This window comes from Bos taurus, chromosome X (genome assembly GCF_002263795.3).
Source record: "Bos taurus isolate L1 Dominette 01449 registration number 42190680 breed Hereford chromosome X, ARS-UCD2.0, whole genome shotgun sequence".
Classification (NCBI taxonomy): Eukaryota; Metazoa; Chordata; class Mammalia; order Artiodactyla; family Bovidae; genus Bos; species Bos taurus.
In genome coordinates, this window is record NC_037357.1 from 59,997,431 (window position 1) to 60,025,070 (window position 27,640).

General features: G+C 43.3%; 1 protein-coding gene across 2 annotated transcripts in view; it reads right to left on the bottom strand.

Moving 5' to 3' along the window:
- The window catches only part of TRPC5 (transient receptor potential cation channel subfamily C member 5), a 355,906-nt gene that overhangs the window by 30,539 nt on the left and 297,727 nt on the right, over positions 1-27,640 (bottom strand). For both annotated transcript variants that reach the window (XM_059883295.1, NM_001166574.1), the window contains 2 exons: positions 24,393-24,715; positions 12,561-12,756 (listed from right to left, as the gene is read on the bottom strand). In XM_059883295.1, coding sequence (XP_059739278.1) covers positions 12,561-12,756; positions 24,393-24,715 — 519 coding nt within the window. The remainder of the gene's footprint in view (positions 1-12,560; positions 12,757-24,392; positions 24,716-27,640) is intronic.

Below are 27,640 nucleotides of genomic sequence, written 5' to 3' on the forward strand. Positions count from 1 at the left end.
GGCTGAGGGGTGTGAGGAGAAGAAAAAAAGTCTCAGGGAGATTAGATGATATATTCTGTGTGTTCTTAGTTCCTTAGTTGTGTCCGACTCTTTGTGACCCCATGGACTGTAGCCTGCCAGACTCCTCTGTCCATGGGATTCTCCAGGCAAGAATACTAGAGTGGGTTGCCATAACTTCCTCCAAGAGATCTTCCCAACCCAGGGATGGAACCCAGGTCTTCCGCATCACAGCCAGATTCTTTATTGTCAAGCTACCAGGGAAGCCTGGATGATATACTGGGTTGGCTAAAAATTTTGTGTAGGTTTTTCCATATGATGTTATGGAAAACCTGCACAAACTTCTTTTTGGCGAATTCAATAAATTAAAAAAATGTAATGCTCTCCCAGTAGACACTAGTACTCTCCATTGTTATATGAGGATATGAGGAAGGTAAGCCTCATTGGAGTAGAACATAGGATGCATACATTTTGATTGAGGAATAGCATGAAGAACAAAGTTGGGAACAGAATGCCCTGGTCTATGCAAGGTCAGAAGGAACAGCACAACTGTATGACTGACCACACACACCACACAAAGCAGCTCTAGAATCCACATCTTCTGGCTCTTTGTTGTTGTTGCTATTGTTTAGTCGCTCAGTCGTGTCTGACTCTTTGTGACCCATGGGGCTGCAAAGAGTCGGACACGACTGAGCAAACAACACTTTCACTTATTCACTATATGTCATACAGTGTATCCTGGTTAAGGATGGAGGGACTTGAGTATTAAGTGTCTCTGCATTAGTATTAAGAGAAACACACTATGGAATAACTTCCTTGAGGATTCACTGGGCAATGCAAACTTCTCTGTGCCTGCAAAAATCTGGAGGCCTAGGCCAATGGGAACTTTGATGAAGTCAGTGAGAGGATTCTGGTTCCAGCTATCCAAGCCTTCTTTAGTAATTGGTGCTGATTTTTTAATGAATGAGAAGGCCTATCATACTTTCTTTTCTTTCACTCTGGGTGATTCCTGACATGCCACATTTATTAAGAGAAGCTTTGAGATAATTCTGTTTCTCATCAAGCCTTTGTGATTATCTTAAAATTTTATACACACAGGTACTTCTAAAAATTCAAACATACAGGGAAAATTGAGAAAGAGAACAGAGGAAAATCAAACTCCCATGATGGAAGAATGGAAAATAAGAGGGGGAGAAATACAGTTACCTCTCACACCAATTTTTTACTCTTAGATCATTTCTATTATCCTCTTTTAAATAAAGTCGGGTATACCTTGACAGCTAAGATAATGTAATTTTGCTGTCAGATTGCAAGTAAGAAGCAGGGTATTGCAGTAGGTCATAACTTCTGAGGCTCCTTCTGGGGTATTTTGGCTTCTGTGTTGTAGCTACAGGCCACCTCCTGGCCCAGGCTGTCTCCATGCTGAGCCGACCTACATGTAGGGCTCCAGTGACCACAGCAGGGGAGAGAACTTCTTAATATTAATATTAAGCTTCTTAATATTAGTCGGCTCTCACATTTAGTTTCTAAACCTTAAGTTGCTCAGAAATTAAAGAACATTTGTATCAGATAGCTTTCTAGTCAACTGATTCTTGATGCTCAGGACAAGACTAAAGGCAGAAGCCAAGTACACATTTGTCAACCATGGCCTGTGGGCCATGGGCATTTGAAGTTTCCACCAAAATTATTTGTAGCCTATGAAGAGCACATTCAGAGGCCAATCCATAGGAAGTCCAGGTCTTCTCTGCTTCTCTCCAGATTGTCCATCAATAGTTGTTACTTTATGTAGAGGTTGAAAGCACCTTTGACTTCAGTCAGTCAGTTCAGTTGCTCAGTCGTGTCCGACTGTTTGCGACCCCATGAACCGCAGCACGCCAGGCCTCCCTGTCCATCACCAACTCCCGGAGTTCACCCAAACCCATGTCCATTGAGTCGGTGATGCCATCTAACCATCTCATCCTCTGTCATTCCCTTCTCCTCCTGCCTTCAATCTTTCCCAACATCAGCGTCTTTTCCAATGAGTCAGCTCTTCGCATCAGGTGGCCAAAGTACTGGAGTTTCAGCTTCAACATCAGTCCTTCCAATGAACACCCAGGACTGATCTCCTTTAGGATGGACTGGTTGGATCTCCTTGCAGTCCAAGGGACTCTCAAGAGTCTCCTCCAACACCACAGTTCAAAAGCATCAATTCTTCGGCACTCAGCTTTCTTTATAGTCCAACTCTCACATCCACACATGACTACTGGAAAAAGCATAGCCTTGACTAGATGGACCTTTGTTGACAAAGCAATGTCTCTGCTTTTGAATATGCCATCTAGGTTGGTCATAACTTTCCTTCCAAGGAGTAAGTGTCTTTTAATTTCATGGCTGCAATCACCATCTGCAGTGATTTTGGAGCCCCCAAAAATAAAGTCTGACACTGTTTCCACTGTTTCCCCATCTATTTCCCATGAAGTGATGGGACCAGATACCATGATCTTAGTTTTCTGAATGTTGGGGATTGTTAAAAAGATCTGATCCTTTGCAAATTGTGATGATGGTGACATTTTCCTTCAGTGCTTCTAATCTCTTTCTCTTATTGTTGTCCCCCCTTCTTCAGGTACACTTCTCTCACTTGCTTGATTCACCATGAAAACTTGATCTTAGTAAGGGATTGAACTCACAAGGAGTCATAAGTCACCTGCTAACAGCTTAAAACCTATTTGCATTTTAAGTGGGGACAAGGTCCCAAAGTGAGGTATTTCAGAACAATGGGAGGATGTCTCTGAATCCTCTGAGATTTTATGCTAAACTGTATGCGTGCATGGGCTTCCCAGGTATCACTAGTGGTAAAGAACCTGCCTGCCAATGCAGGAGATATATAAGAGACGCAGGTTCTATTCTTCAGTTGGGAAGATCCCCTGGAGGAGGGCATGGCAACCCACTTCAGTGTTCTTACCTGGATAATCCCATGGACAGAGAAGCCTGGTGGGCTACAGTCCATGGAATTGCAAAGAGTTGGTCATGACTGAAGTGACCCTAGCACACGCACACATGCATATTTGCTTCATAGGATTATCAAAACAATTCATGACTCAAAAAAGGTGCAGTCTTAAGGTAAAGAAATGAAATGCAAATAGTGGAAATTGAAACTGTAGTTCTATGACTATCAACTCCATGAGAACAGAGACCACATCTTTCTTGCTCCCATTACCTACTGTATCCCCAGCATAGGGTATATAGTAGTCTCTCAATAAGCATTTGTTAAATTCATTAATTTATCCATCCAGGAGATATTTATTGTTAAGTGAATGGATGAAAGAGTAAAAGCACCAGCTGGCATGAGGGAAGAGGTATTTTTTGGGCATTAGGCCCTTTCCATCACTCACATAGTTGATTGTGTTTCTGTTTGAGTTACCCAAGATGGAGTCTCCATGCTACTTATGTTCCTGATGAACATCCAGTACAAGTGAGTCTGGGATGCAGAGAAGGAGCTCAGGCATCTGCCCTGTTGGGTTGACCTTTAGCACAGGATAAGGAAACTCACTTCCCTCATTTGTCCACTTCCCATTCCCACTTGAATCTTTGTCAGTCACCAAAATCATTACCAGGCAGCAGGTGGCATTGAAGGCTCAGTGTTTTGAAGCAAAGCACTCTCATCACCAGCAGATATGGGCTCTCAGACAAAACCATGCAAGGGCATGGATGCAGAATGACAGAGGAATCCATTTCTGTGTTAGACTACCAGAGGGAGGGCCAGGCCCACGCAGGGCTAGCAGTCTGAAAAGTCAGCCTTTGGTGCTCCCTGCAGCATTTCCCCGGAGAAGGCAATGGCACCCCACTCCAGTACTCATGCCTGGAAAATCCCATGGATGGAGGAACCTGGTAGGCTGCAGTCCATGGGGTCGCGAAGAGTTGGACACGACTGAAGCGACTAAGCAGCAGCAGCAGCAGCAGCGTGTGCCAAGAGAATGCTCCTCTCTCCCCAACTGCAGCTGGAGTGTGGATAGTCAGTCTATTTACTGCTGTGGATATAGTTTCAAGAGAATTTAAAGTATCCAAAAACTGTTTGAGAAGGAAAAGGGCTGAGAGATCCCAAGGCAGCATGTGTAAGTTGAATGAGGAGTTCTTGTCACGCAAATAAGCTTAGTAGCTCTGAACTTTTTACCCTCTGTGGGTGTGATGATTTTAGGTGGGTTGTGTGATTGTTTGGGGAGGCTGGGGATATTAGGGACAGAACTAACAAGAAACCAGAAGTTTGAAGTCTGGTGGGCAAAAAAAAAAAAAAAAGGGAAAAGAAAGTGTGTGCGTGTGTGTGTGTTGGGGAGTTGGTGGTTAGGGGATTTGACCTCAGGAAAACAGAATAAGTCACTTAGTCTCTGGAACCAAAGAAGACTCCATAGAAGATCCCTCTGGTTAGAACCCATGGGAGTATCAGTGAGTCAGTGAACCAAGTGGAGAGGCAAAGCTGGGGGGAGTCTGACATTGGGTGGGATAGAGTGGAGGGTGTGCACCAGGGCCTGGGGGCTTGGGTTCATGCAGGAAAGGAGGTGTGTGGTGTCATTATCACTTTGGATCAGACAGACCTGCTGGTGCTCTTATGAAGGGTGTGCCCTTGGGCCAGTCACTTTAGCTTTGTGCCTCTGTTCCTCACCTATAAAACTGAATCAATAATAGTACCTTCCTCAGGTAGTTGTAGGGATTTAATGAGAAAATATACATGAAAAGTGCTTTGTATAGCGTCTGGCACATTATAAGTGCTCAATAAGTGGTAGTTTTATTATTTATTTATTTAAAAAATATTTATTTATTTGGCTGCCTGGAATCTTAGTTGCAGCACACTTCTCTCTAGTTGTGGTGTGTGGGCCTAGTTGCCCCGTGGCATGTGTGATCTTAGTTTCCCAACAGGAATCAAACCTGCATCCCCCGCATTGCAAGGCAGATTCACAACCATTGAACCACCAGGGAAGTCCCCAGTAGTTTTACTGATAGTAGTTATAATGATTGTTGTTGTTTAGTTGCTAAAGTCTTCACTTGCCACCCCATGGACTATAGCCTCCTAGGCTCCTCTGTCCATGGAATTTCCCAGGCAAGAGTACTGGAAAGGGTTGCCATTTCCTTTATGGGATCTTCCCGATCTAGGGATTGAACCCACATCTCCTGCATTGGCAGGCGGGTTCTTTACCACTGAGCCACCAGGGAAGTGCTGTATGATACTAAATAGAAAGTGCCTGGGATTTAATAAAGGCTTGTATCTATACCAGATACTCACTGTATTCTTATTTCTGATTTCTCTAAGCCTTAGGGAAATGAGAAAGACTTCAGCTTGAGACTAGAGGTGGAGGCCAGGCCACGGGCTTGTCCAGGTAAGGTAAGGCAGTTAACCCCAAGTGCTGTGCTAAGCCAAGTAGACAGCAACATGAGGACTCAGCATGGGGATGTGGGAAGCCACAAAAGCAGACCTCATCTTTAAAAACTATTTTTCTAAAGGCAGGCTCTAAACTTTGTCATCCAGCTTCTAGAGACATGACTTGTCGACATGCTTCCACTCCTTGCGGGAACATAGTCCCTGTTGGCACAGGGAGGACTTCCTTCCCATTTGAAGATATTTTCATGGGGAATAAGGATGAGAGGTAGAAAGGAGGCAAGCTTCTACACTCTTTACAGCACTGCCCCCACCCTCCAGTCAACACCAAGCCAATCCTTGCTGGTATGCCTGCTATTGGGCTTCCCAGGTTGCGCTAGTGGCAAAGAATCTGCCTGCCAAAGCAGGGGATGTAAGAGATGCGGGTTCGATCCCTGGGTCAGGAAGATCCCCTGGAGGAGGACATGGCAACCTGCTCCAGTGTTCTTGCCTGGAGAATCCCATGGACAGAGGAGCCTGGTGGGCTACAATCCATAGGGTTGCAAAGGGTCAGACACAGTGCCAGACACTGAAGCGACTTAGCACACACAGAACATGCCAGCTATTACTCTGCCAGTGTGAAGTGAAAGCCACTCAGTTGTGTCTGACATTTTGCAACCCCATAGACTATAGAGTCCATGGAATTCTCCAGGCCAGAATACTGGAGTGGCTAGCCTTTCCCTTCTCCAGGGGACCTTCCTAACCCAGGGATTGAACCCAGGTCTCCCACATTGCAGATGAATTCTTTACCAGCTGAGCCACAAGGGAAGCCCCCAGGGATTGAGATCAAAAAGCTGCCCCCACTATTCTGTCTTTCCAAATTTGACCTCCAATACTCAACTCAGTGTGTTCTTCCTAAATCAGCCTCACAACAACCCAATCAAATAGGTACTGGTTGGGAGGTAGCCAGAAAAACAGAAATCACTTTAAGCCTTTCAAACATAGGAGATTTAATACAGATTAGTCACAGGGGATGGAAGAGTCGGGAACCAAACAGGAGGCACTGAGGCAACTCACGATTAGCAACAACAGGAAGCCCCTCTTATCCCTGGAGTTAGAGGGACAGCGTGAAGACATGGTGAGTGGTGTTTCCAGAGCTTGGAGACTGGGTCTATCTGGTGGGAACTAGAGCCAAGATGGGGCTGCCTTGCAGAAGCTGGAGCCAAGGAGAGGGGGATGCCTGGTGGTAGCTGGAGCTACCAGAGGTGAGCCCTGTAGGAAACACAGCTGCTGCTGGAAGTGCCACAAAAAGTGGGTTGGACATGGGAAAGAAATATCCTAGCTTCTCTCTTCTTCCTTCCTTCCGGTTGGTCAATCCCACACAGAAGCAAATGGCAAAGGACTATGGGAAATGTAGTTCCCTGATACAGACCAATGCAGGAAATGAACAGGGAGTGGATCTGAGGGTAAGCAGCAGATGAAAAGCCTAATTATGCACCCCCACTTTACAGAGGAGTCAAATGAGGCAGAAAGAAGTTCAGTTACCCCAACTACACTAAGTGGCAAGAGTCCAGGTTTCAAATCCAGACAGGCAGACTACTCCTGAGTCTATGCTCTCTGCAATCACTACTATTATATGCTCAGGGTAATAGCACTATTGTTATTTAACTCGTCAGACTTTTCCCTCTGGATTTAAAGCTCCCCAAAAGCAGCAGCAGCAGCAGCAGTAGCAGCAAAGGCATCTACTATGTCTTTACATCATTTATAGCATGTAGCCTTTGTGGATTTTTCAGAACCTTCCAGCAGATGTAGATTGTTGACCGAAATGGGATGATCAGCAGGTTTTCATAGGTTTGGGTGGTGGTGAGGTACTGTGAAAATGTCCTCTGCCATTCTGAATGTTTTCTTGTTAATTAAATGTAGCAATTTCTGATAAGATTCCAGACAATAGTTTAGCAAAGGCGAAAAGTCTAAGCAGCAAGGAGAAAAATTGGTATCTAGATTGCTTGAGGGCATCTCAAAGGGAACAGACAGTTATAAAAATTTAACTCCAATGTTACAAAATTTCTACAACTTGAATTGAGCAACTTCTTCACCTGGGAAGAGGATATACCATCCCTTAGGTGACTTGGCTGGCAGTGTTGCTGTTTTATTTGGTTTTATTAACAGTTCTTGGATACTAAGAGTACACAGTTATGTTGATGGAGTGTTATTTCTTGTGTCCATCATGACCACCCTTGTCTAAGCCACCAACAGCTCTTATGTGGCCAATGCAATGGTCTCATAATTTGTCTCTGTCCCTGTACCATTCCATCTCTTCTCAATCAGCCACAGCAATCTTATTAAAATGCCAGTTAATTCACAATGTTGTTGTTCAGTCACTAAGTTGTGTCTGACTCTTTGTGACCCCATAGACTGCAGGATGCCAGGTTTCCTTGTCCTTCACTATCTCTCAGAGCTTGCTCAAATTCATGTTCATTGAGTTGGTGATGCTATCCAACCATCTCATCCTGTGTTGCCCACTTCTCCTCCTGTCCTCAATCTTTCCCAGCATCAGGGTCTTTTCCAATGAGTCAGCTCTTCACGTCAGGTGGCCAAAGCACTGGAGCCTCAGAATCAGTCCTTCCAATGAATTTTCAGGACTGATTTCCTTTAGGATTGATTGGTTTGGTCTCCTTGCAGTCCAAGGGAGTTTCAAGCATCTTCTCCAGCACCACAATTCAAAAGCAGCAGTTCTTTGGCACTCAGCCTTCTTTATGGTCCAACTCCCATCATGTACCTCCTCTGTTTAAAACCCTCCCACAGCTCCCCATTTCACTCAGAGAAGAATCCAAAGTCTTCACAAAGGTTTATCAGGCCCTACTTGATCTATCCTTCACCTCCATGACCTCATCTCCAACTTGTCTCCCCTTTATGTACTCCACTCCCATCACATTGGCCTTCCCAAGGCTGAAATCAAGGTGTCAGCATAGCTCAGCTGTTATCTGGAGACTCTGGAGACGAATCTGTCTCAAGTTCGTTTATGTTGTTGGCAGAATTTATTTCCTTGTGGTATGAGGACTGTGATCCCCTTGTCCATGCAGGCTGTCAAGTGGGGGCCGTACTCATCTCCTAAACACCGTCCATATTTTTTACTACATGGTTCCCTTCATCTTCAAGCCGGCAATGACACACCAAATCCTCCATGTACTTCAAACCTCTGACATTCTTTTTTGCATTTAAAAGTCTCATGAGATTAGATTAGGCCCACCTAGATACTCTTCCTGTGTGGTAACCTTAATTATATCTGCAAAACCCCTTTTGCCATGTAATGCAATGTAATCACAGGTGTGCTATCTCATCATAGTCATGGTCCTAATGATTAGGGTGGGAAATCTTGAGGCAGTATTTTAGCCTTGTGCCCCCCCCACAATAATCAGCTGTTTGAGAAACTAACCAATCAGAATATATGCCAACAATAGCCCCGGAGCAGGGACGTGGAGAATACCTGCTGCTCCAGGTGTTACCCTTTACTTGCAGGATTGTTGAGTGGCCTGGAGGCATCCTAGAGACAATAGCCGGAGCTGTAGCTATTTACCAACTGGTATGAAAATTCTTTAATCTTTTTACAAGTGGGGATAGCATATCCGTGCCTAACAGTTGTTTATCTGCTACATAGTGTGTGAAGTCCTGCCTTCTTTTCTGAGCTCAGAGTCTGAGGTTGGTCTCAGATGATCAGGGGAAGGTGGGGACACTGCCTGCCTTTGCATACTTCCATGGTGTGCAGTGGCCCCTTCCACCCTTACCTGCTGTTTCTGTGCCACCACATTTGTTTTTCTGTTTTTTTGTTGTTTTTTTGTTTTTGTTTTTTTCTGATGAATGTCTCCATTTGCATGGCTGTCTTATGCAGTGGGAGAGTTCATCCATCATCTAAGCCTCCAAGCACTGCCACTCCAAGGCAGATAACCAATCCCATGTGTACGGCCTCTCCCCAGGAGATGTGGCTCAGTGAGGCAAGTGCTGTGGACTTGCTCTCACCATTAGCCTGCACACTTCACAGCAGCCAAAGAAACCCAGGCTTCTTATTAACTTGCCAAGCGAAGCTTGGTCACAGCTCATCATGAGCCTCATGTTTTGTGAGGACCCATCTCAGGCAACAGACATGACCCCTGTGGGTGAGTTGTGGTAGGAAGAGGGCCTAAGTTAAATGACTTTGGTGGGACTGGTCTGTTTCTCCCACCTAATATTTTTATATGGGTGAATTTGATGAAAAAGTTATCAAGGACAGCTTCACTTGATGGAATCGTGAGTATACATATCAGGCACAGCAGTGACAAGGTGGGTGTGTTGAAGGAAGTGTCACAGAGGAAAATGAGCGGCTCAAGGAGAGAGAAAAATAAAGGGAGGAAAGTAAATCGCTGCTGACTGCAAACAACACTAGTAATAATAATATACAACATGGCCAGCTTCACTTGCTGATGTTGGCTGAGACCACAGAGCACAGCTGTGGTGTGCTGTGGTGCTCATATATCACGGATTGACAGTGAATCTGTGTCAACAACTGAGTGTCTACTTAGACTAAGTCAGCCTGTGCTTCCTTGTTTTTTTGGGGGGGGCTGTGCTGAGTCTTCATTGCTGCAAGCAGACTTCTTTCTCTAGTTGTGGCAAGTGGGGGCTACTCTTTGTTGCAGTGTATGGACTTATTGCAGTGGCTTCTCTTGTGGAGCATGGTCTCTAGGGTTCATGGGCTTCAGTAGTTGTGACTCACCAGCTCTAGGGCATAAGCTCAGTAATTGTGGTGCATGGGCTTAGTTGCCTCGCGGCATGTGGGATCTTCCCAAACCAGGGATTGAACCCATGTCCCCTGTATTGGTAGGTGGATTCTTAACTGCTGGACAACCAGGAAAGCCCTGTGCCACCTTTTGAAGTAGGAGAGATTTGTCTTCAGTGGCTTCCTTTCTTGTAAACCTTCCCCCCATGTCTAGGCCTTTCTAAAGACTGCATTCATGGCTGAAGTAGAGATGTGGCAAGTGGAATCAAATCTACTTGCTAGTGTTTACCATGTAAACAGAACCAGATATCTTTGGAATCAGATCCCATTGGAGCCAGTTCCAAATGGTAAAGACACATTTACAGAGGATCTCAAAGCAGCAGGTAGTATTCAGGATGGTTCACTATGACTTTAGATGTGTGAGATGGTATAGACCCTATTAAGGACATCTCCTTGCAAACCCCACCCCCAGCTTTCTCTCAAGCTGAGGCATTTTCTCCAGGTGCAGCAGTAGGCAGCATTGAAACACAACTTACTACCAGCAGCTGCTGACAAGAGAGCTGAAGTTGAAGATTTCTACCCGTCCTAGCAAAATGTCACCAAACTCAGTGGAAAACATCACAGCCCTGCATTAGGTGACAAGAAAATATCTCCCTTTTTATCTGCCATTAGGAGCAATCAGCTGCAAGATGCCCAGAGAGAAAATGACAAATGCCTCAGCACAAATATTGCCATCTTTGGTAGGGGTAGGGGGTTTGGATATTAGGCATAGTGGTGGAAAAATAAACCCTTGAGATTCTATATGCCTTTCTCCCTTACAGAGACAGGTTAGGAGTGAGCATAGAGTGTTTCAGAGTTGTTGGTCTAGTTGGGTTTGGAGGGGAGAGAGAGAGAAAACAAACTATTTTGTTTCAAAAGCAACAGATGGAGAGAATTTCAAGCTAGAAAGGACCTTGAGACCTGTTCATCTATAGACACTCAGACTCATAGAATATCAGAGCTGGCAAGGATATTAAAGACCATTGAGTCAGACATGCAAATGGCCAACAGGTACATACAAAGTTGCTTAACATCATTCTTCATCAGGGAAATATAAATCAAGACCAACAGTGAGATATCACCTCATAACAGTTAGTATGGCTATTATAAAAATAAAAATAACAAGTAGTGGTGAGGGAATGGAGAAAAGGGAACCCTGGTGTTCAGTTGATGGGAATGTAAATTGTTACAGGCACTATGGAAAACAGCATGGAGTTTCCTCAAAAAGTTAGAAGTAGAAGTACCATATGATCTGGAAATTGCACTTCTGTGTATTTATCTGAAGGAAATGAAATCACTATCTTGAAGGAATATCTGCACCTCCATGTTCACTGCAACATTATTCACTATAGCTAAGATATGGAAACAACCTAAGTGTCCATTGATGTTGTTATTTAGTTGCTAAGTCATATCTGACTCTTTTGCGACCCCATGGACTGTAGCCCATCAAGCTCCTCTGTCCATGGGATTTCCCAGGCAAGAATACTGGAGTGGGTTGCCATTTCCTTCTCCAGGGGGGCTTCCTGACCATGGGGATCAAACCCACATCTCCTGTACTGGCAGGTATATTCTTTATCATCCATTAATATGTGGATGAATAAAGAAAATGTGGTATTTATGTATACAACTGAACATCCAAATTCATTGATATCTAATTAAACAGGACCTCAAGTAGCCACAATTTCTTTGCTAACACTTGCATTTTTAGAAATCACAAGAAAATAAGCTAAGGTTAGATATTTATTTTGACATCAAAAACCAAGACAGGGCTTGCACTGATCCCATATCCTATACCTTCACCATTTTTAGTTTAGAGTAATAAACACTACTGATCCAAATGATAATATGATGGTCAAAAAAAGATTCAGCCATAGAACTCTATTTCAGAGTATCTTACAGTGGACTGTAGTCACTCATATATTTTTGATAAAAAAAAAAAAAATACCACCCTCTGAGAAAGTTGTCCTTGGCAATAAATAGACTGTTCAGTTTTGGGAGAAAGATGTCTACAGTGAAGATGAAGATAAGGCCCTCCCTCCTGCCTGAGAAATGGATCAGTTCAATCAACCCTAGAGATTAGTGAGGGGACATGTTATAGCCAAACTGCTCATACCTCCTGAGCTTTTCTTACCAAGGCAAGAAAATGGATTCAGAGATTTAAACATAGTTTTAACAGGTAACCAGAAACTCTTATTCACTAGACTTTTACTAGTGTAAAGAGTTTTCACTTAGTAATCTTCTACATTACTAAGATTCAAAGGACTAACAATCCAAACTGAGTTGCCTTAGAAATAAATAATTCAATCTAATAACTAGAAAAGCTAGTGTAAAATAACTAAGGCAGATGGACTCTTTCCTTGAGTTTCCAATGGGCTCCAGCCCACTGTGACCACTCCTGAAACCAAGGTACCCACCCACCTACCCGTCGCCTTGTAGAGCAGAGTGACTTACAGCAATAAGTTGGTAGGAGTTGTTCATCATGGCGATCAGCATGTTCAGCAGCACTACCAGGGAGATGACATTGTATGTCCCAAACATGGTCGCTCCCACAAACTCTGTGAACTCATGTCTGGCTTTCACATTGGTGACATAGAGATTTAAAAGGCCGAATACAGACCAGAAGAGGGACTGAAGGGTTTCAAAGAGCCTAAAAGAGATCAAAGAGAAGGTTAGTTCTCGAGGAGGAGCAAGAAAAAAGCAAAAACGTGCTTAATTAATTAATCAATAAGGAGGTTGCATCCCAGCAGGTAGACTGATGGTCTCACGTATTTTGGTCTCTTCTCCAGCACAATCCACCCAAGTCTGTTTGCTCCCATTTCTATGTCTTATGCCTTGCCCTTCCACCTGGAATATCATCTCCTTCTTCTCAATCTACACAGAACCTTTAATTTTCCAAGACTTATTTCAAGCACTACTTCCTCCACCAAACTTTCTCCTTTATCTTCAGACCATGTGACTTACCACCTTTCTAATTACATAGAGGCAGGAGTGCAATGGCTAAGAATATGGTACTTGGGTTAGACTTCCCTGGGTTAAAAACAGCTCTGACACTTGTCAGCTAAGTGAACATGAGCAACTTAAACCATTTCTGATACTTCTTTTGTGGTTCCCACGGGGCCCAGAATGGTGCTAAGCTCAGTAGAGTAGCTTAAGGATTCTTGAATAAAAATTTATATGAATTGTTTTTAATGATATATTAGCTAAAAATTACTGAGAATTTACTATAAAAGCATTTCTGTTGTGTTAGTCGCTCAGTTGTATCTGACTCTTTGCAACCCATGGACTGTAGCCTGCCAAGCTCCTCTGTCCATGGAATTCTTCAGGCAAGAATACTGGAATGTGTAGCCATTCTATTCTCCAGGGGATCTTCCTGACCCAGGGATCAAACTGGGGTCTCCTGCATTGCAGGCAGATTCTTTACCATCTGATCCACCAGGGAAGAACCATAAAAGCAACTAGACATTTTACATATATTAACATTATGATTCCTATAAGACTGATATTGTTACTGCTGAGGAAAGAGAGGTTCAGAGATTGAATAATTTGACCAAGCTATAAGTGCTGAGCCATAATTCAAATCCAGGTACTTCTGACCTCCCCAAACCACTGCATTATTCTATATTGGATAGCTTCATAAATTACTGTTTCTTCTCATAGTCTCCACATCCAAATATTAATATGTAACTTTTGCAAGGATATGTTTTGGGGGTCCACACTTTCTTTTGCATCATATTCAGAAATTTGTGCATATAGCAATACAAAGTAGCCAGCTCCCAGGCGGGCACTAACCAATCATTTCTCCAGTACACGAAAGAGGCAGAGAAGTCAAGAAATACGACTTTGAGGATGAATGTAACTTTTCAATTCTTGAAAGGCTCAAAATGTGTTGTTTTTATAGCCCAGTGTATTTTGAGCAGCTTAGAGACAGGTTCTTGGGTTCATGTGGGGGTTATACGTGGGCAATGTCTTAAAGATTTCCTCTGTCTGGGAGTGCTCATCCCCCATCTCTGCATGGTTGTCTCTTTGTCATCACTGAGGTCTCAGCTCAATCATCACTTCCTTAGACAGATTCCCCGGTGTCACTCTACCTAAAGTAGGCCCACCAGTTACTCTCCACCCTGTTGTCTTGTTTCAGGTTTTTGGTAGCATTTAAAACTCTCTAAAATTATATTATTAAGTAAATTCTGTTTCTATGTTGATTTTCTATTCATCTCCACTAGAAAGTAAGCTCTATGAGAAAAGAGACAGGCATACAGCTACTATGTACCTGGCATATAATAGGCTTCCCATGTGGTGCTATTGGTAAGGAACCTGTCTGCCAATGCAGGGGATGTAAGAGATGTGGGTTTAATCCCTGGGTCAAGAAGATCCCCTAGAGTAGGGCATGGCAATCCACTCCAGTATTCTTGCTGAGAAAATCCCACGGACAGAGGAGCCTGGCAAGCTACAGTCCATGGGATTGCAAAGAGTCAAACACGACTCTGCAGCACTATATTTGTTGAATACATGATTGAAGACATATTAATAATACAACTACTGTTATAACTAGATTAAGGTTTAGAAGACTCCAAACCTGTTGATAATTGCATGTTCAGTAGGCAAGGGTTTCACAGCGAGGGTTAGTTCATTTTGATGAAGCTTGTGCTCTGCACTGGCCTGATTCTCAGGTGACCTCCTTTGGGACATGCATGTGGCCCTTTGCCATCTGTTAAATGGCTCTTTTCTAATCATAGTGGATAGCTCCCACTATCCTTTCAGCATCATATTACTTGAGAGCTAGCCAAGAAGGAAGAAATCTTTTTTTGTTTGATGAAAGTAAGTGCCAGATGGTGAAACATTTAAAAATCAACAGTAAGATGAGAGTCTGGACTTCAGGGGCCAGAGAACAAGAATAAGAATATGGCAAGTCAGACCTATTACAGGATCTGAATTTTCAGGAGACTCTATAAGTCAGGGCCAGGCAATACAATGTATCATATAGCCAGACAGAGTGTCAGAAATGGAAAAGATGTGGGGTGCAGGAATCTGGTTCTGCTATGAAAGCCTATCTAGGACCTAGCAGTGTCCATTAGAAGTCAGGGCAGGCAGGAGGCCAGAAATGGCATAAGAAGCTAGCCTAGCAACTGGATAACAAAAGCCAAGGAATATAGGGCTTAGAAAAACAGGAACAGCTGCAGCAAATAGGAATGACACCGAAGAACCAGAATCTCTGGAAGTCGAGTGTCCTTGAATATAGAAAGCATTCACAAAGTGTTTGTTGATTGCATGACTGACAACAAGGCCACAAGCAGGGCAAATATGTCATCAATATGCTGGCAAAGTCTTAATTCATTGGTTGCTTCTCCAGAATGGATGATGTTACTCTCCTCCACCCCCAAGCCCCATAACAATTAAAATTGTAATGGTTAATGCTTAAGTGGAAAGTTTACTACTAGCCATTCCAATGACTTATACAAAGATTCCTAAAAGTGAAAGTACAGGCATTTAAAATCTATCCTAAACCGTGGTGATATCCTAGTCAGGGAGACCCTAGAGGTATGATTGTATAACAGATAAGGAAAGGGGACAAGATTGTTCCTCAGGTTTTGGTGGTTGTTAGTGAAAATGCCCTTGACATGGGGCACAAAATGTCATGATACAATCTGGCCATCAGGAAAATATGTCTTATTGAAAGGCATGCCCAGGTGAAATGGGTGATTGACTTTTGGGGTAGAAAAGAACATTCCAGTTAGAGATCTATCTATAGGAAGCTCCATGGCTTCTAGACTCAATTGAATTCATGACCTAGGGGACCATTATGTGGTGGTCAGGTCCATAACACAATCATCACAGGGATGGAAAGACTTGTTGACCAAACCCCAGAATCCTAAATGCCAAAGGAATACTATTTTGATATTAACAGAGAAAACAGTGAGTCCATTTTCATTTAGCAGAGAGTCAACTAGTATACAGAACTTACTGACTCAACAAGGGGCACAAAGTGAAGATACAGAGATTCAAGAAGACTTGGTATTAACTGCTTTCAAAACAAATCCCTACCAGCTAGTTAAGAGGGGATTTGTGTATGTTGGGAGCCATCCATAAATATTAATAGATCATGAAGCAAAGAGAGACTTGGTAGAATAGAGATAAGAACTATGGTCCTCATGACAGTTGCTGAAAGTCTCATCTTTGAGATGAGTTCACCTTTCTAAAGGTTGAAGGAGTGTAAAGATTGACCCCTCTGCATTTCACTCTGACCAGTGAAGAAGTGGAGGATGTATTGGAAAAGAACGGCTCCTTGGGAAAAAGCAGTGCCAAGTTGTGCTGATAACCCACAGGGAGCAAAGGCATAGTCATCTTTTGGTCATCCCTACCCATTTTGCAGTTCACTGGACTTGGCAATTTCTTATTTCAACCTGCCTTTGACAAGTTTCTGACTCTGGTTGGAATGTTCCCACCATGCTCCCAACCTGTAGCCTCCATTTCCGTCCTGTCTTCTTCTCTACCCAACTCTTGTTTGACCTGCCAGCCTCAGCTAAAGCCCCAGCTCTTCTAGAGGCCTCCCCTGATTCCTTTCCTACAAGGTAGGGTCAGATGCTCCTCTTTTGTTCTCCCATAGCAGCCTAGCCTTACTACATAGACACACATATCATACTGTAGAGACAGGAGAGGGGAGTGGCTAAGAGCAAACTTTAAAACTTCTGTACGTATTAATTGGGCTTCCCTGGTGACTCAGTGGTAAAAACCCACCTATCCATACAAAAGATGTGGGCTTCAATCCCTAGGTTGGGAAGATTCCCTGAAGAAGGAAATAGCAACCCCCTCCAGTATTCTTGCCTGGAAACTCCCACGGACAGAGGAGCCTGCTGGGCTACAGTCCATGGGGGTTGCAAAAGAGTTGGACACAACTTAGCCACTAAACAAACATGTTAACTATAAAATTTGGTAAAGGCACATGACAAACATATTAACTATAAAATTTGGTAAAGTCACATGGCTTCTTTAAATTTCAAGTTTCCTCATCTCTAAAATGGCCAGTGGTAAGATAAGTACTAACTGCTAACATTTATTGTGCTCTGTGTGCCAGGCACTGTGCTAAAGGCTTCTCATGCATTGTAATATTTGATTCTCAAAATAATTCTATGAAGTAGCTACTATTTATTCTTTTTTTTTTTCAGATAAGAAATTGATGCACAAAGTGATCACACAGGCAGAAAGTGGCAGAGGTAGTATTTGTACCCAGCTCTTTTGACTCTGGAGTCAAAACATTTAACCACCTTTTTCTATCATGTAAGGTTCTGCATGTAATGCACTTGGCACAGTGCTTGGCATAGCAAAAGCATTAAAAATGTAGGTATTCTAATTGTTTATTTGTGTTCTCTGTTAGACTATATGCTTCTGGATGATAAGGATGCCATTTACTCAGTATTATCATTGCCTGGCGGGTAGGAGTTGCTGAATAAATGTTAGGTAAATCTATAAAAGATTATAGAAGCACATAAGTAAGGAAAGGATGAATGAGTGGCATGCCATCTTGTGATAACAGTAGAAAGGTTATGAATTGAATTTAGGAGAAAATTTGAAGATACTCAATAAGGACCTTTAAAACCTTGTCGGAACAACAACCACAAAAGAGCCTTTGATGGGGACTGAGTTTGCATCCAAATAAATAAGAAGGGAATATATGCGCTGAATTTGGGTAAAGAAATCACCAATGATTAAGTAGGAACAGCTACAAATGAATGATGATGATCTACATGGGGGTCCTAAGTGACCTGCTAGGTAATGGCTCTGGCCTCTTTAGCTTTACATGTATCCATGATTATTGCAACTTTATACAACTAATTTTACATAACTTTACAAACTCAGTCTTACACCCACACCCTTGGATAAAAGCACAACCTGGAACTTACATGCCTGGATTAAAGTTCTGATTCCACCACTATGACCTGTATGACTGGGCACGGTCTGATTAACTTCCTTGTACCCTAATTTCTTGATCTGTAAAATGGACAATAATAGTAGTGCCTACCTCATAGCACTATGAGGATTGTGAGGATTAAATGAATTAATTCATATCAAGCTCATTTTGTAATAGTGCCTGGACCCAGCATTCAGTAACAACCCTCCACCTAAATACAACCTTGTTGTTTCATGTTTCTTTCTTGTCTTCATAGATTATCATTCATTTTCACATCTAGTTACAACTATGTTAGTTGCAATCATAGTGGACATAATTTTTATGTCTTTAAAAACCACACATTTCATAAATGTAATTTTAAGAGCCACCCAGTATTCTACCCAGAAAATACAAGCCTGAATGACAGTTTTATCAATGCTTTGGATGAGAATAGGTGGCAAGCTTCTTAGATCTTCAGAAGACACAAGATTGGGAAGAATAACTAATTGGATGACATAAATAAGATTCAGAAAGATTTCAATGGCTTGGAGCAAGGGGCTAGAACTAACAAGATGAAGTTTAATAGGGATCAATATAGAGGTTTGTTCTCTGGCTAAGTGCCCACGTACAGGATGAGAAGGGAGGAGAAAGGCCAAGGGTTGTCACTGACAGCAAGTTCAAAGTGGATCAGCAGAGTGACAGAACTGGCCAGATACTTCAGCCATGCGAGGGAGGGCAGAAGGAAAAGTGAATCTTCTAGAATTAAAGATAGGGTTGCTAATAGAATTCATTCTTTCACTCAGTTGTTCAATGGGCATGTTGAACTCCTTCATGTCTTAGGCCCCTCTGTGGTAGGAGAAAGACCTGTAAAGTGGGAGTCTCAGTCTGGTGGGTGAGAGAGGCAACAAACAACTAAAATATAGTATTTATTACATTATTATTATTCAGTTCAGTTCAGTCGCTCAGTTGTGTCTGACTCTTTGCAACCCCATGAACTGCAGCACGCCAGGCCTCCCTGTCCATCACCAACTCCCAGAGTCCACCCAAACCCATGTCCATTGAGTCAGTGATGCCATCCAACCATCTCATCCTCTGTTGTCCCCTTCTCCTTCTGCCCTCATCTTTCCAAGCATCAGGGTCTTTTCAAATGAGTCAGCTCTTCACATCAGGTGGCCAAAGTATTGGAGTCTCAGCTTCAACATCAGTTCTTCCAATGAACACCCAGGACTGATCTCCTTTAGGATGGACTGGTTGGATCTCTTTGCAGTCCAAGGGACTCTCAAGAGTCTTCTCCAACACCACAGTTCAAAAGCATCTTTGTTCTTTGATGCTCAGCTTTCTTTATAGTCCAACTCTCACATCCATACATGACCACTGGAAAAATTATTATATTACTATTACCTTTATTATTATAAGTTACCTTTTAAAATGGAGATGTCCTTAGAATGCCATGAGAAACACAGAAGGAGCATATAACTGAGAGTGGGGTCGAAATGGGTAAGAACAGGCTTAAAAGAGCAGGTCAGGCTTTGACAGACACTTGAAGGGGCAGGGAGAGTTGTCCAGGCTGGCCAGGCAGGGACGGACATTCCAGGCAAAGAGGATGGTGTGTGAAGTACACAGGACTGTAGAACTAAGATGCTCTCCTGAAGTTGGGAAGAGCAAGATGTTGACTATGGAGGAGAGGAATGAAAGGCTGGAGAGGTGGGATTCCAGGGCCCTGTGCACTATAGGAAAGAGGTGAATTTTACACTGGAGAGGATACTGATACCAGGCGGGCAAGAGACCAGAGGGTAACGAGATAAGGCTGGCACTTAGAGACTTCTGTGTAGCAGGTGGGAAATTGTTTGAGGGGACATAAGACTAGAGGCAGGGAGACCAATTAACTGTGTAGCAGTTTGGGGGAGAGATGATGTAGGCCTGAAAGAAGACAGTATTTTGTGTGTGTGTGTGTGTGTGTGTGTGTCTATACAGAGAATGGATTGAAGAGATATTTAGGAAGTAGACAAAGCTGAGTGTGAGACAGGATGTGTTGCTTGAGAGAGACAGGAAGAGTCCTAGATGACTCCTAGGAGTCTATCTAGTATCCTTTAATGAGATGAGGAGTTAAAAGGGAGATGGGTTTGGTGTGAGGACATAGAGCTAAGGAATTTATTTGTGAACGTTGTGTTTGAGAGGCCTGTGGAACAGTGTGGAACAGCCAGGTGTGTTCATGAGGCATCCAGAGTTGAGGGCCAGGACCTCACAAGGACAAGAGGACCACCAAGTCAGCTTCTTGCCACTTCTGCCCTGTTTCTCTCCCAAGTCCCATGCCCTCAGAGGGTACCTTCCCAATTGCTCTCAACAGTGGATGAAGGCCAGGTACCCCCAGTATTCAATACTGAACTCAAACCACCAACTGTACTGTCAGGCAGTTGTCACCAAGGACAACCAGGTCCCCCTAAATTGTGCACCCAGGAAAGTCCTTTTCTTTTTTAAGCCAAAGAATAACAATAACATCTCTAGAGAATCAGAAGGAAAAGGGTAACAAGCAGATGCCATAGTTTACATCAGGTCTGTTCACAGGCTCCCTTTTCCCCTTCTCTAAAAATGGAGTCTTTCTGACAGTCTAAGAAGCATATATTTTAGCAGTTATTATAAATGCCTGAGTTGAGGCATTTAAAGGAAAACAGAAGTCAGAGCTCTGTGGAGGAAAAAAACCAACACCTAGAAGAGAAGTTGAGGTAACATTACTGCTGCTTTGGTCCCAGCATGACAATGCTTCTTCATGCCTGACACCCAAGATATAATTTTGTGTATGACAGGTGTCCATTCTTGTCAATCATCCCTGCTGGGCAAGTGATGGGAGCAAAATCTCAGTTGGCAACAGGGGTGTTAATAATCACTACTGACTTGTAAGGAGACATTTCATAAACTTCCTCAGCAGAGTTCCTATGAGAGGGTGATCGGCAGTGACCTAGCCTCCTGGAATGTGCCTTGCATTCACGTGTGCAACTCTGTTGAAAGCTTTGATGGGAACAGATACCATCTTCTGGTGCTCAAGCCACTATAAAAGTGTTCTTTGTATTGAAAACAGGGTGATGTGAGTTGTATCTCTAGAGTAATGCAGGAGAGGAAGCAGTTCCTAGTCAAGAGGCACTATAGAGGTGATCAGTTGCCTTTGTCCACTCTTGGTTGGCTTCACCAAAATGGCACTATCTGTTTGTCATCCCATTTTGGCTTCTTTTTTCCTTTCACATAAGTCTGGATTCCCCATCCAAGATTTTTCCCTGAGTTCTGGGAGGAGAAGCAGGGAGTGTGGCCTAGTGGAGGGGATGGGTGCTGGAAAATGGGTGACAGGACAAGCCAAAATTTTCCAGACTTCATTCACTGGAACAGCATGTTGGTAAATAGATTTGGGGAAATCCCTCTCTTTACTGTAGATTCACAATGGAAAGTCTCTGAGAAGCCCTGCAGTGGCTTAAGCCCTTCTTAAATTTGTCCTAGGGGCTTCCCTGGTGGCTCAGAAGGTAAAAAAATCTGCCTGCAATGTGGGAGACCTGGGTTTGATCCCTGGGTTGGGAAGATGCCCTGGAGAAGGGAATGGCAACCCACTCTAGTATTCTTGCCTGGGGAATTCCATGGACAGAGGAGCCTGGTGGGCTACAGTCCATGGGATCACAAAGAATCAACACAAGTGAGCAACCAACACTTTCTTTTTTCACTTAAATTTTTCCTAGCATTTCCAAACCTCATGCAATCAGAAATCTTGCTTTCATGTCTATTCAATCCCCATGAATGTGAATGGTTATTTGTCATCCATTTTAGGAAATGTTGCTAGAGATCAATAATAAGGGTTGGCTACATAGCATTGTTTTTTCCCTTTCTCTATTGGTACAACTTGGGGCCAAGCAGAAACCTTTTTCTCCCCTTGGCCTCTGTTATTTAACACATTTCTAGAATGTCTGAGTCCATTGATCTGCTCTAGTTTATAGAGTTAAGGAGGAAAATTGTATCTTAACTTAATAACTAGGAATCCCTCCTGACTTTGGGGTCATGACTATGATTACCAGATGACTGGCACTCTCCAGAACAGGGGCTAGAGATAGACAAGGTGTAGGACACTGAGTCTGGCGTAAGCACAGGACTGCTCCTAGAAACTAACACGTTTCCTGACATATGCTTATTTTCTTTCTCTTGTCTGCTTCCCCTAACAGTGATTTGTCAGAAAATAAAAGCCATTCTGGAGGCTTAAAGGTCCTAGAGAAGCAGGTGTTGAGTTTATAAAGAAAAGGCACAGGGGTTCCATATTGGAGGCAGTGGACTGGTGGACAGTCTTCTGGGTCCCGAGTGGGAATAGGAGATATTTCCAATCACTGCTTGGTGCCTTGGTACATCTGAAACCTTAAAGTAACCCCAGAAGTTGAGCTGACTCTCATCATACTCTTTGCCTGTCTCCTCTCCATCTAGGAATTAAAAATTCACCATCCACTTGCCCTTTTAGTTACTAATATTTTCTCTCCCCAAACCCCATGTTTCCATGAGCCAGGGCTGTTTGAGCAAATCCCATTTCTCTGACACCACCTAAGGGGTTCTTAACTCAATTCCCATCTCACTTCCCATCTGTGGGAATGAGGAGATATTTTTCCCTCATACTACCAATTCTTCGACACCAGTTGGGTGTTCTACAAGCCAGCTCATTCAGTTCTGACACTCCTGGGGAATAACATCAGATTCCATGGATTAAGAGCCCAGTCCCACAAGACTGCTCCCCTTCCAGTTTTCCCAGATGTCCCTCGTTCTTCTGACCGGCTGGCTCTAGGTAGAGCTCCCCACAATCCTCTCCTTGGGTTTGATTAATTTGCTAGAGTGCCTGACAAAACTCAGAGAAACATTGAAATGACTAGATTACTGGTCTATTATAAAAAGATACAACTCAGAAACAGCCACATAGAATATGCACAGGGCAAGGTATGGGGGCCAGGCTTCCCTGAGTTCTCTGATCACCCACACTCCCCAAATTTCCACATACTCACCAACCTGGAGGCTCTCTGAACCCTGTCCTTTTGGTTTTTATGGAGGGTTCATTACACAGTTGTGTGAAGTTGCTTCAGTTGTGTCTGACTCTTTGTGACCCCATGGATCATAGCCCGCCAGGCTCATCTGTCCATGGGATTCTTCAGTCAAGAATATTGTTGTCATACCCTCCTCCAGGGGATCTTTACAACCCAGCGATTGAACCCACATCTCTTACATCTCCTGTATTAGCAGGTAGCTTCTTTACCACTAGTGCCACCTGGGAAGCCTCCATTACACAGTCACAATTGATTATATCATTAGCCATCGGTGTGTGCATGCATGCTAAGTCACTTCAGTCATGTCTGAATCTTTGTGACCCTATGGACTGTAACTTGCCAGGATTCTGTGACCTCCAGGCAAGAATGCAGGAGTAGGTTGCCATGCTCTCCTCTAAGGGATCTTTCCAACCCAGGGATCTAATCTGCAACTCCTGTACTTAGCCATTGGTGATTGAAATCAATTTCCAGTCCTTCTACCCTCCCTGAAAGGAAGGTTGAGGGGTGAGATTCAAAGTTCCAACCCTCTAATCATATGGGGATAACCGGCCCCCATCCTAGGTGAGGTCCAAAAGTCACTTTGTTAACACAACCAGACACCTTTGTGGTTCTCATCACTTAGGAAATACCAAGGGTGTTAGAAGTTCTGTTCCAGAAATGGGGACAAAGAACAAATACATATTTCTTATTGTAAATCACAGTATCACAAGATACATTCAGGTAATTTTGCACCCTTCCTTTTTCTTTGTTCTTGATTCAGAACAGTTACATTAGCTTCAGTAATTACTTGTTGAGAGGTATAGCCTTGCTCTTTCATTTCCTTGGTTAGCGGTGCTTTTTTGAGTGAGGGATTATTTACTCCCTTCCCATAACCTTCCTTTACAACCTTCCTTTCTCGGGGCTTCCCTGGTGACTGAGATGCCAAAGAATCTGCCTGCAGTGCGGAAGCCCCAGCCAGATCTCCTGCAGAGGACATGGCAGCCCATTCCAGTATTCTTGCCTAGAGAATTCCACAGACAGGAGCCTGGCGGGCTACAGTTCATGGGGGTCACAAAGAGTCAGACCCAACTAAGTAACTAACACTTTTATTTTCATGAATTCCTTTAAAAATATGAGATATGACCAAAATAATTCGGAAGTTACTCTTTAGATGAGTTCCTGGGAGCCCATGTGTGTTTGTCTCTTTCCTCCCTCACCTAACTCTACTTCCTCTCCTAGTCTCCTAGAGTGATCAATAAGTGAGCTCTGCGTGCACTGTCAAGGGACAGTGGCAAAGATATGGACTGAAAATAAGGCAAAGAAAGAGAAAGCAGACAAAAGGCAGAAGAGGAGAGGGGGGAGTCTTACGTGGAGAAGGCATTGTTCTGTTTCTCGCATCTGATCCCCTTGCAGTTGTTGGGCTCATCGATTGCTCTGGTCTCATAATAAAAGTAAAGCTGGTTCAATCCATTGGCAAAAGCCAGCAGTACCAGGCAGTAGATAAAGAGGAATTTGAGGATATCGAGCAACATGCGCCCCAAAGAGATCTGCAGAGGCCCTAAGTGGGAGTTGGCTGTGAACAGGGATATGAGACGCAACGAACTTAAAATGTTGGATATCGCAAAGAGAGCTTCTGCAATCAGAGTCGGGTGCCACATTTCCCATTCTTCCCTTGGACGGGAACCATTATACTGAAAGAAATAACAAGTGCAAAATATGAGAGGTACAGCGAGCATTTAGAAAACTTTCCCCTCTTTCCTCCCTTCTGCACCCAAATAAAAACATCAAAGTAAGCATCAAGCATTCATTTATACAACAGGCCCCTGTGACTGGCACTACTGGTCTTTTTTTCCCCCACCCAATCAATACATAATGCTAATAACACTCTTCCTTCCACTCCTATCCAAATATATACTCAGCGCATAGATGTAGAAACATGAATTTCAGAGCAATCATCTGGAGTAACAATCTATGGTTTATTAACAGACATTTTCGAAGTGTGAGTTGACCAGATTGTCGGGGAGTGCCCTAGAACAGAGCCACAGGTGTGCCCAAGGTTGTGGGGCCAAAGTACTCTGTTTTCTAATGAAATTGCAAACCAGCTTTGCTGCCCAAGTCCCTGTTTTGTGCTGAGCACCACGCACAGCTTGCAGTTACTGAAGGACATGGGGTAGGTTCAGCCTCCTCAGTGTGCAGTGTTCACCTTGACTTCCCTGCTGATTGCAGTTTGGGGCTGATTGAGCATCCTTAGAAGGTCATTACTCAGAGTTTTCTGCCGATAGTCTTTTCTCCCATGTGATTACATATGGCATGTCAGCCTCCAAGGCAATGAATTTAGTGCTGCTCACCAAGTGGTGTATGGATGTATTTTATTGTTGCTTTGATAGTCTTACAAGTTGGAATGTTCCTTTAGCACAAACAATGGACCAGGGGGTTGAACGAGGAGGAGGAGCCAGGATTTCTGGGGTTGGCTGCCCATGTTCCAGTCTTTCCTGAGCTTTCAGCTCCTAGAACATTGGAAGTCACCTTATGGAGAGTTGGCGTCATTGTGAGACTGAGCTCCAATTTAGCCTTTGTCACTTAAAACTGCCCCTCTTTCTCTCATTTCACCAGAAAATGAGGATAATATCTACTCCTACCCACTGCACATGTCTGATTATGTACCCATATGTGAAAGTCTGTGTACTCCATAAGGAGAGATGTTATGGAAATACAAGAAATTGCTTTTTACCTTCCCCAAGACAGAAGTAGATTTGCCTTGAATACAATCTGAAGCATATTGCTTTGAACGCTCATCTAAATATCACAATTTCTCAGGACTAAATGTAAACAAGTTTCCTGAGAAAATGTTGCTTCAGGGGCCAAATTATATTGTTAGCATTTCTAAAATGTGCCTCACTTCCAACAACTGAGGAAACTGGTGTTATTAAAATCATTTGTGTGTATCCAATATTCCCCACTGTCAGAGGAGTTTGGAGGAAACTTGCCACATGTGTGCTTCTATTTCAAATAGACTTGAGATGGCCAATTGGTTTTATACACTTTTGGCCAAATCTTGTATCTCTCCACTTTTGTTTCCAAAGGAAACATTTGCTGCATAGTTGTGAGAGGTGGACATTGTTATGCCTGTTTTACAAGTGGAGGAACTGAAATCCAGAGAGGCAGAGGGAGCTGCTTAAGGTCACACAGCAACTTGGTAGCGGAGCCAGGACTAAAACTCAGGCCTCTAAACACTCAGTATAGCACTCTTTCTATGAAATGTTACTTCTATAATAGTTGATATCACAGTGCATTTATTAGATAGGCCTTTACTTATTTGGAGTTCTATGTGAATGATGCAGATTCTTTGTTGACAACAAAACAGACCTACATTTTAAAACTAGGGATTATCAACTGGAACATACATAGCTCACCATTTAGGGTTTTCTCACTCCACAGTCACACCCATAACCACAGGGAAGTCTACTGTCCATGAGTTTGGATTGCAGAACAGTCACAAGTGTGAAAGATGATTCTCATGGAAAATCTATGCTTTGTGTATGTGTTTTTAGAAAAAAATACTATAGAATATGATAGCAGAGAGTAAACTTGGAGCTCATTTAGCATAGAGATCAGCAAACTTTTTGTGTCAAGGGCCAGATAGTATATATTTTTGGCTTTGTGGGCTATATGGTTACTGTGGCAACTACTCAACTTTTTTCTTCTAGAACTATATATTTATTTATTTTGCTGTGCCAGGTCTTAGTTATAGCACATGAGATCTAGTTCCCAGCTCAGGGATCAAACCATGGCCCCCTGTGTTGGGAGCATGGAATCTTAGCCAGTGGACTGGTGGCTCAGAGGGTAAAGAATCCACCTGAAATGCAGGAGACTCAGGTTTGATCCCTGGGTTGGGAAGATCCCCTGGAGAAGGAAATGGCAACCCACTCTGGGATTCTTGCCTGGGAAATCCCATGGACAGAGGAACCTGGCGGGCTATAGTCCATGGGGTCACAAAAGAGTCAGACACAACTGAGCGACTAAGTACCAGGGAAGTCCCTTCTAGAACTATAATAACAGACAATATGTAAACAAACAGTGGCCCCAGCTTGGCCGGCAGCCCAGTTTGCTGAGGCCTGACTGAGCACAAGTGGTTTTCAAATCAAACTGTGTTCCTTCAAGCCTGAGGGTTCAATAGAAGCATCTGGTGGTCACTGTGGAAACCAGAGAGGAGGCTAGGAAGAGTCATTTCTCAATCCAAACTCATTCCTTTGAGCTCCTTAGTACATTGAAATTCTGCATAAGTTTTAACTTTAAGATGTGGTTCCATGGGAAAAAATTAAAAGGTTGAAACCCATTGATCTAGTTCCATCTTATTTTTCAGAGGCAGTGTCTGAAGCTCCTAGAGGTAGAAGGGTGGCCTGTGGTAATCCAGCTCATAAATATCAGAGCAGGGATTACCTTTGGGTTTCCTGACTCTTCAGAGAGTGATACTGGGAGACAAATGATTTTTCTTATATTCTCAGAGATAGAATGCTGCTTGAAAATTGGCCTCTATGCCTGTTAAAAGGGTGTGAACTCAAAAGCAGAATATGAAAAGGGTTGGCCAAACATGGGAACCCAACAGTAATAAAGAC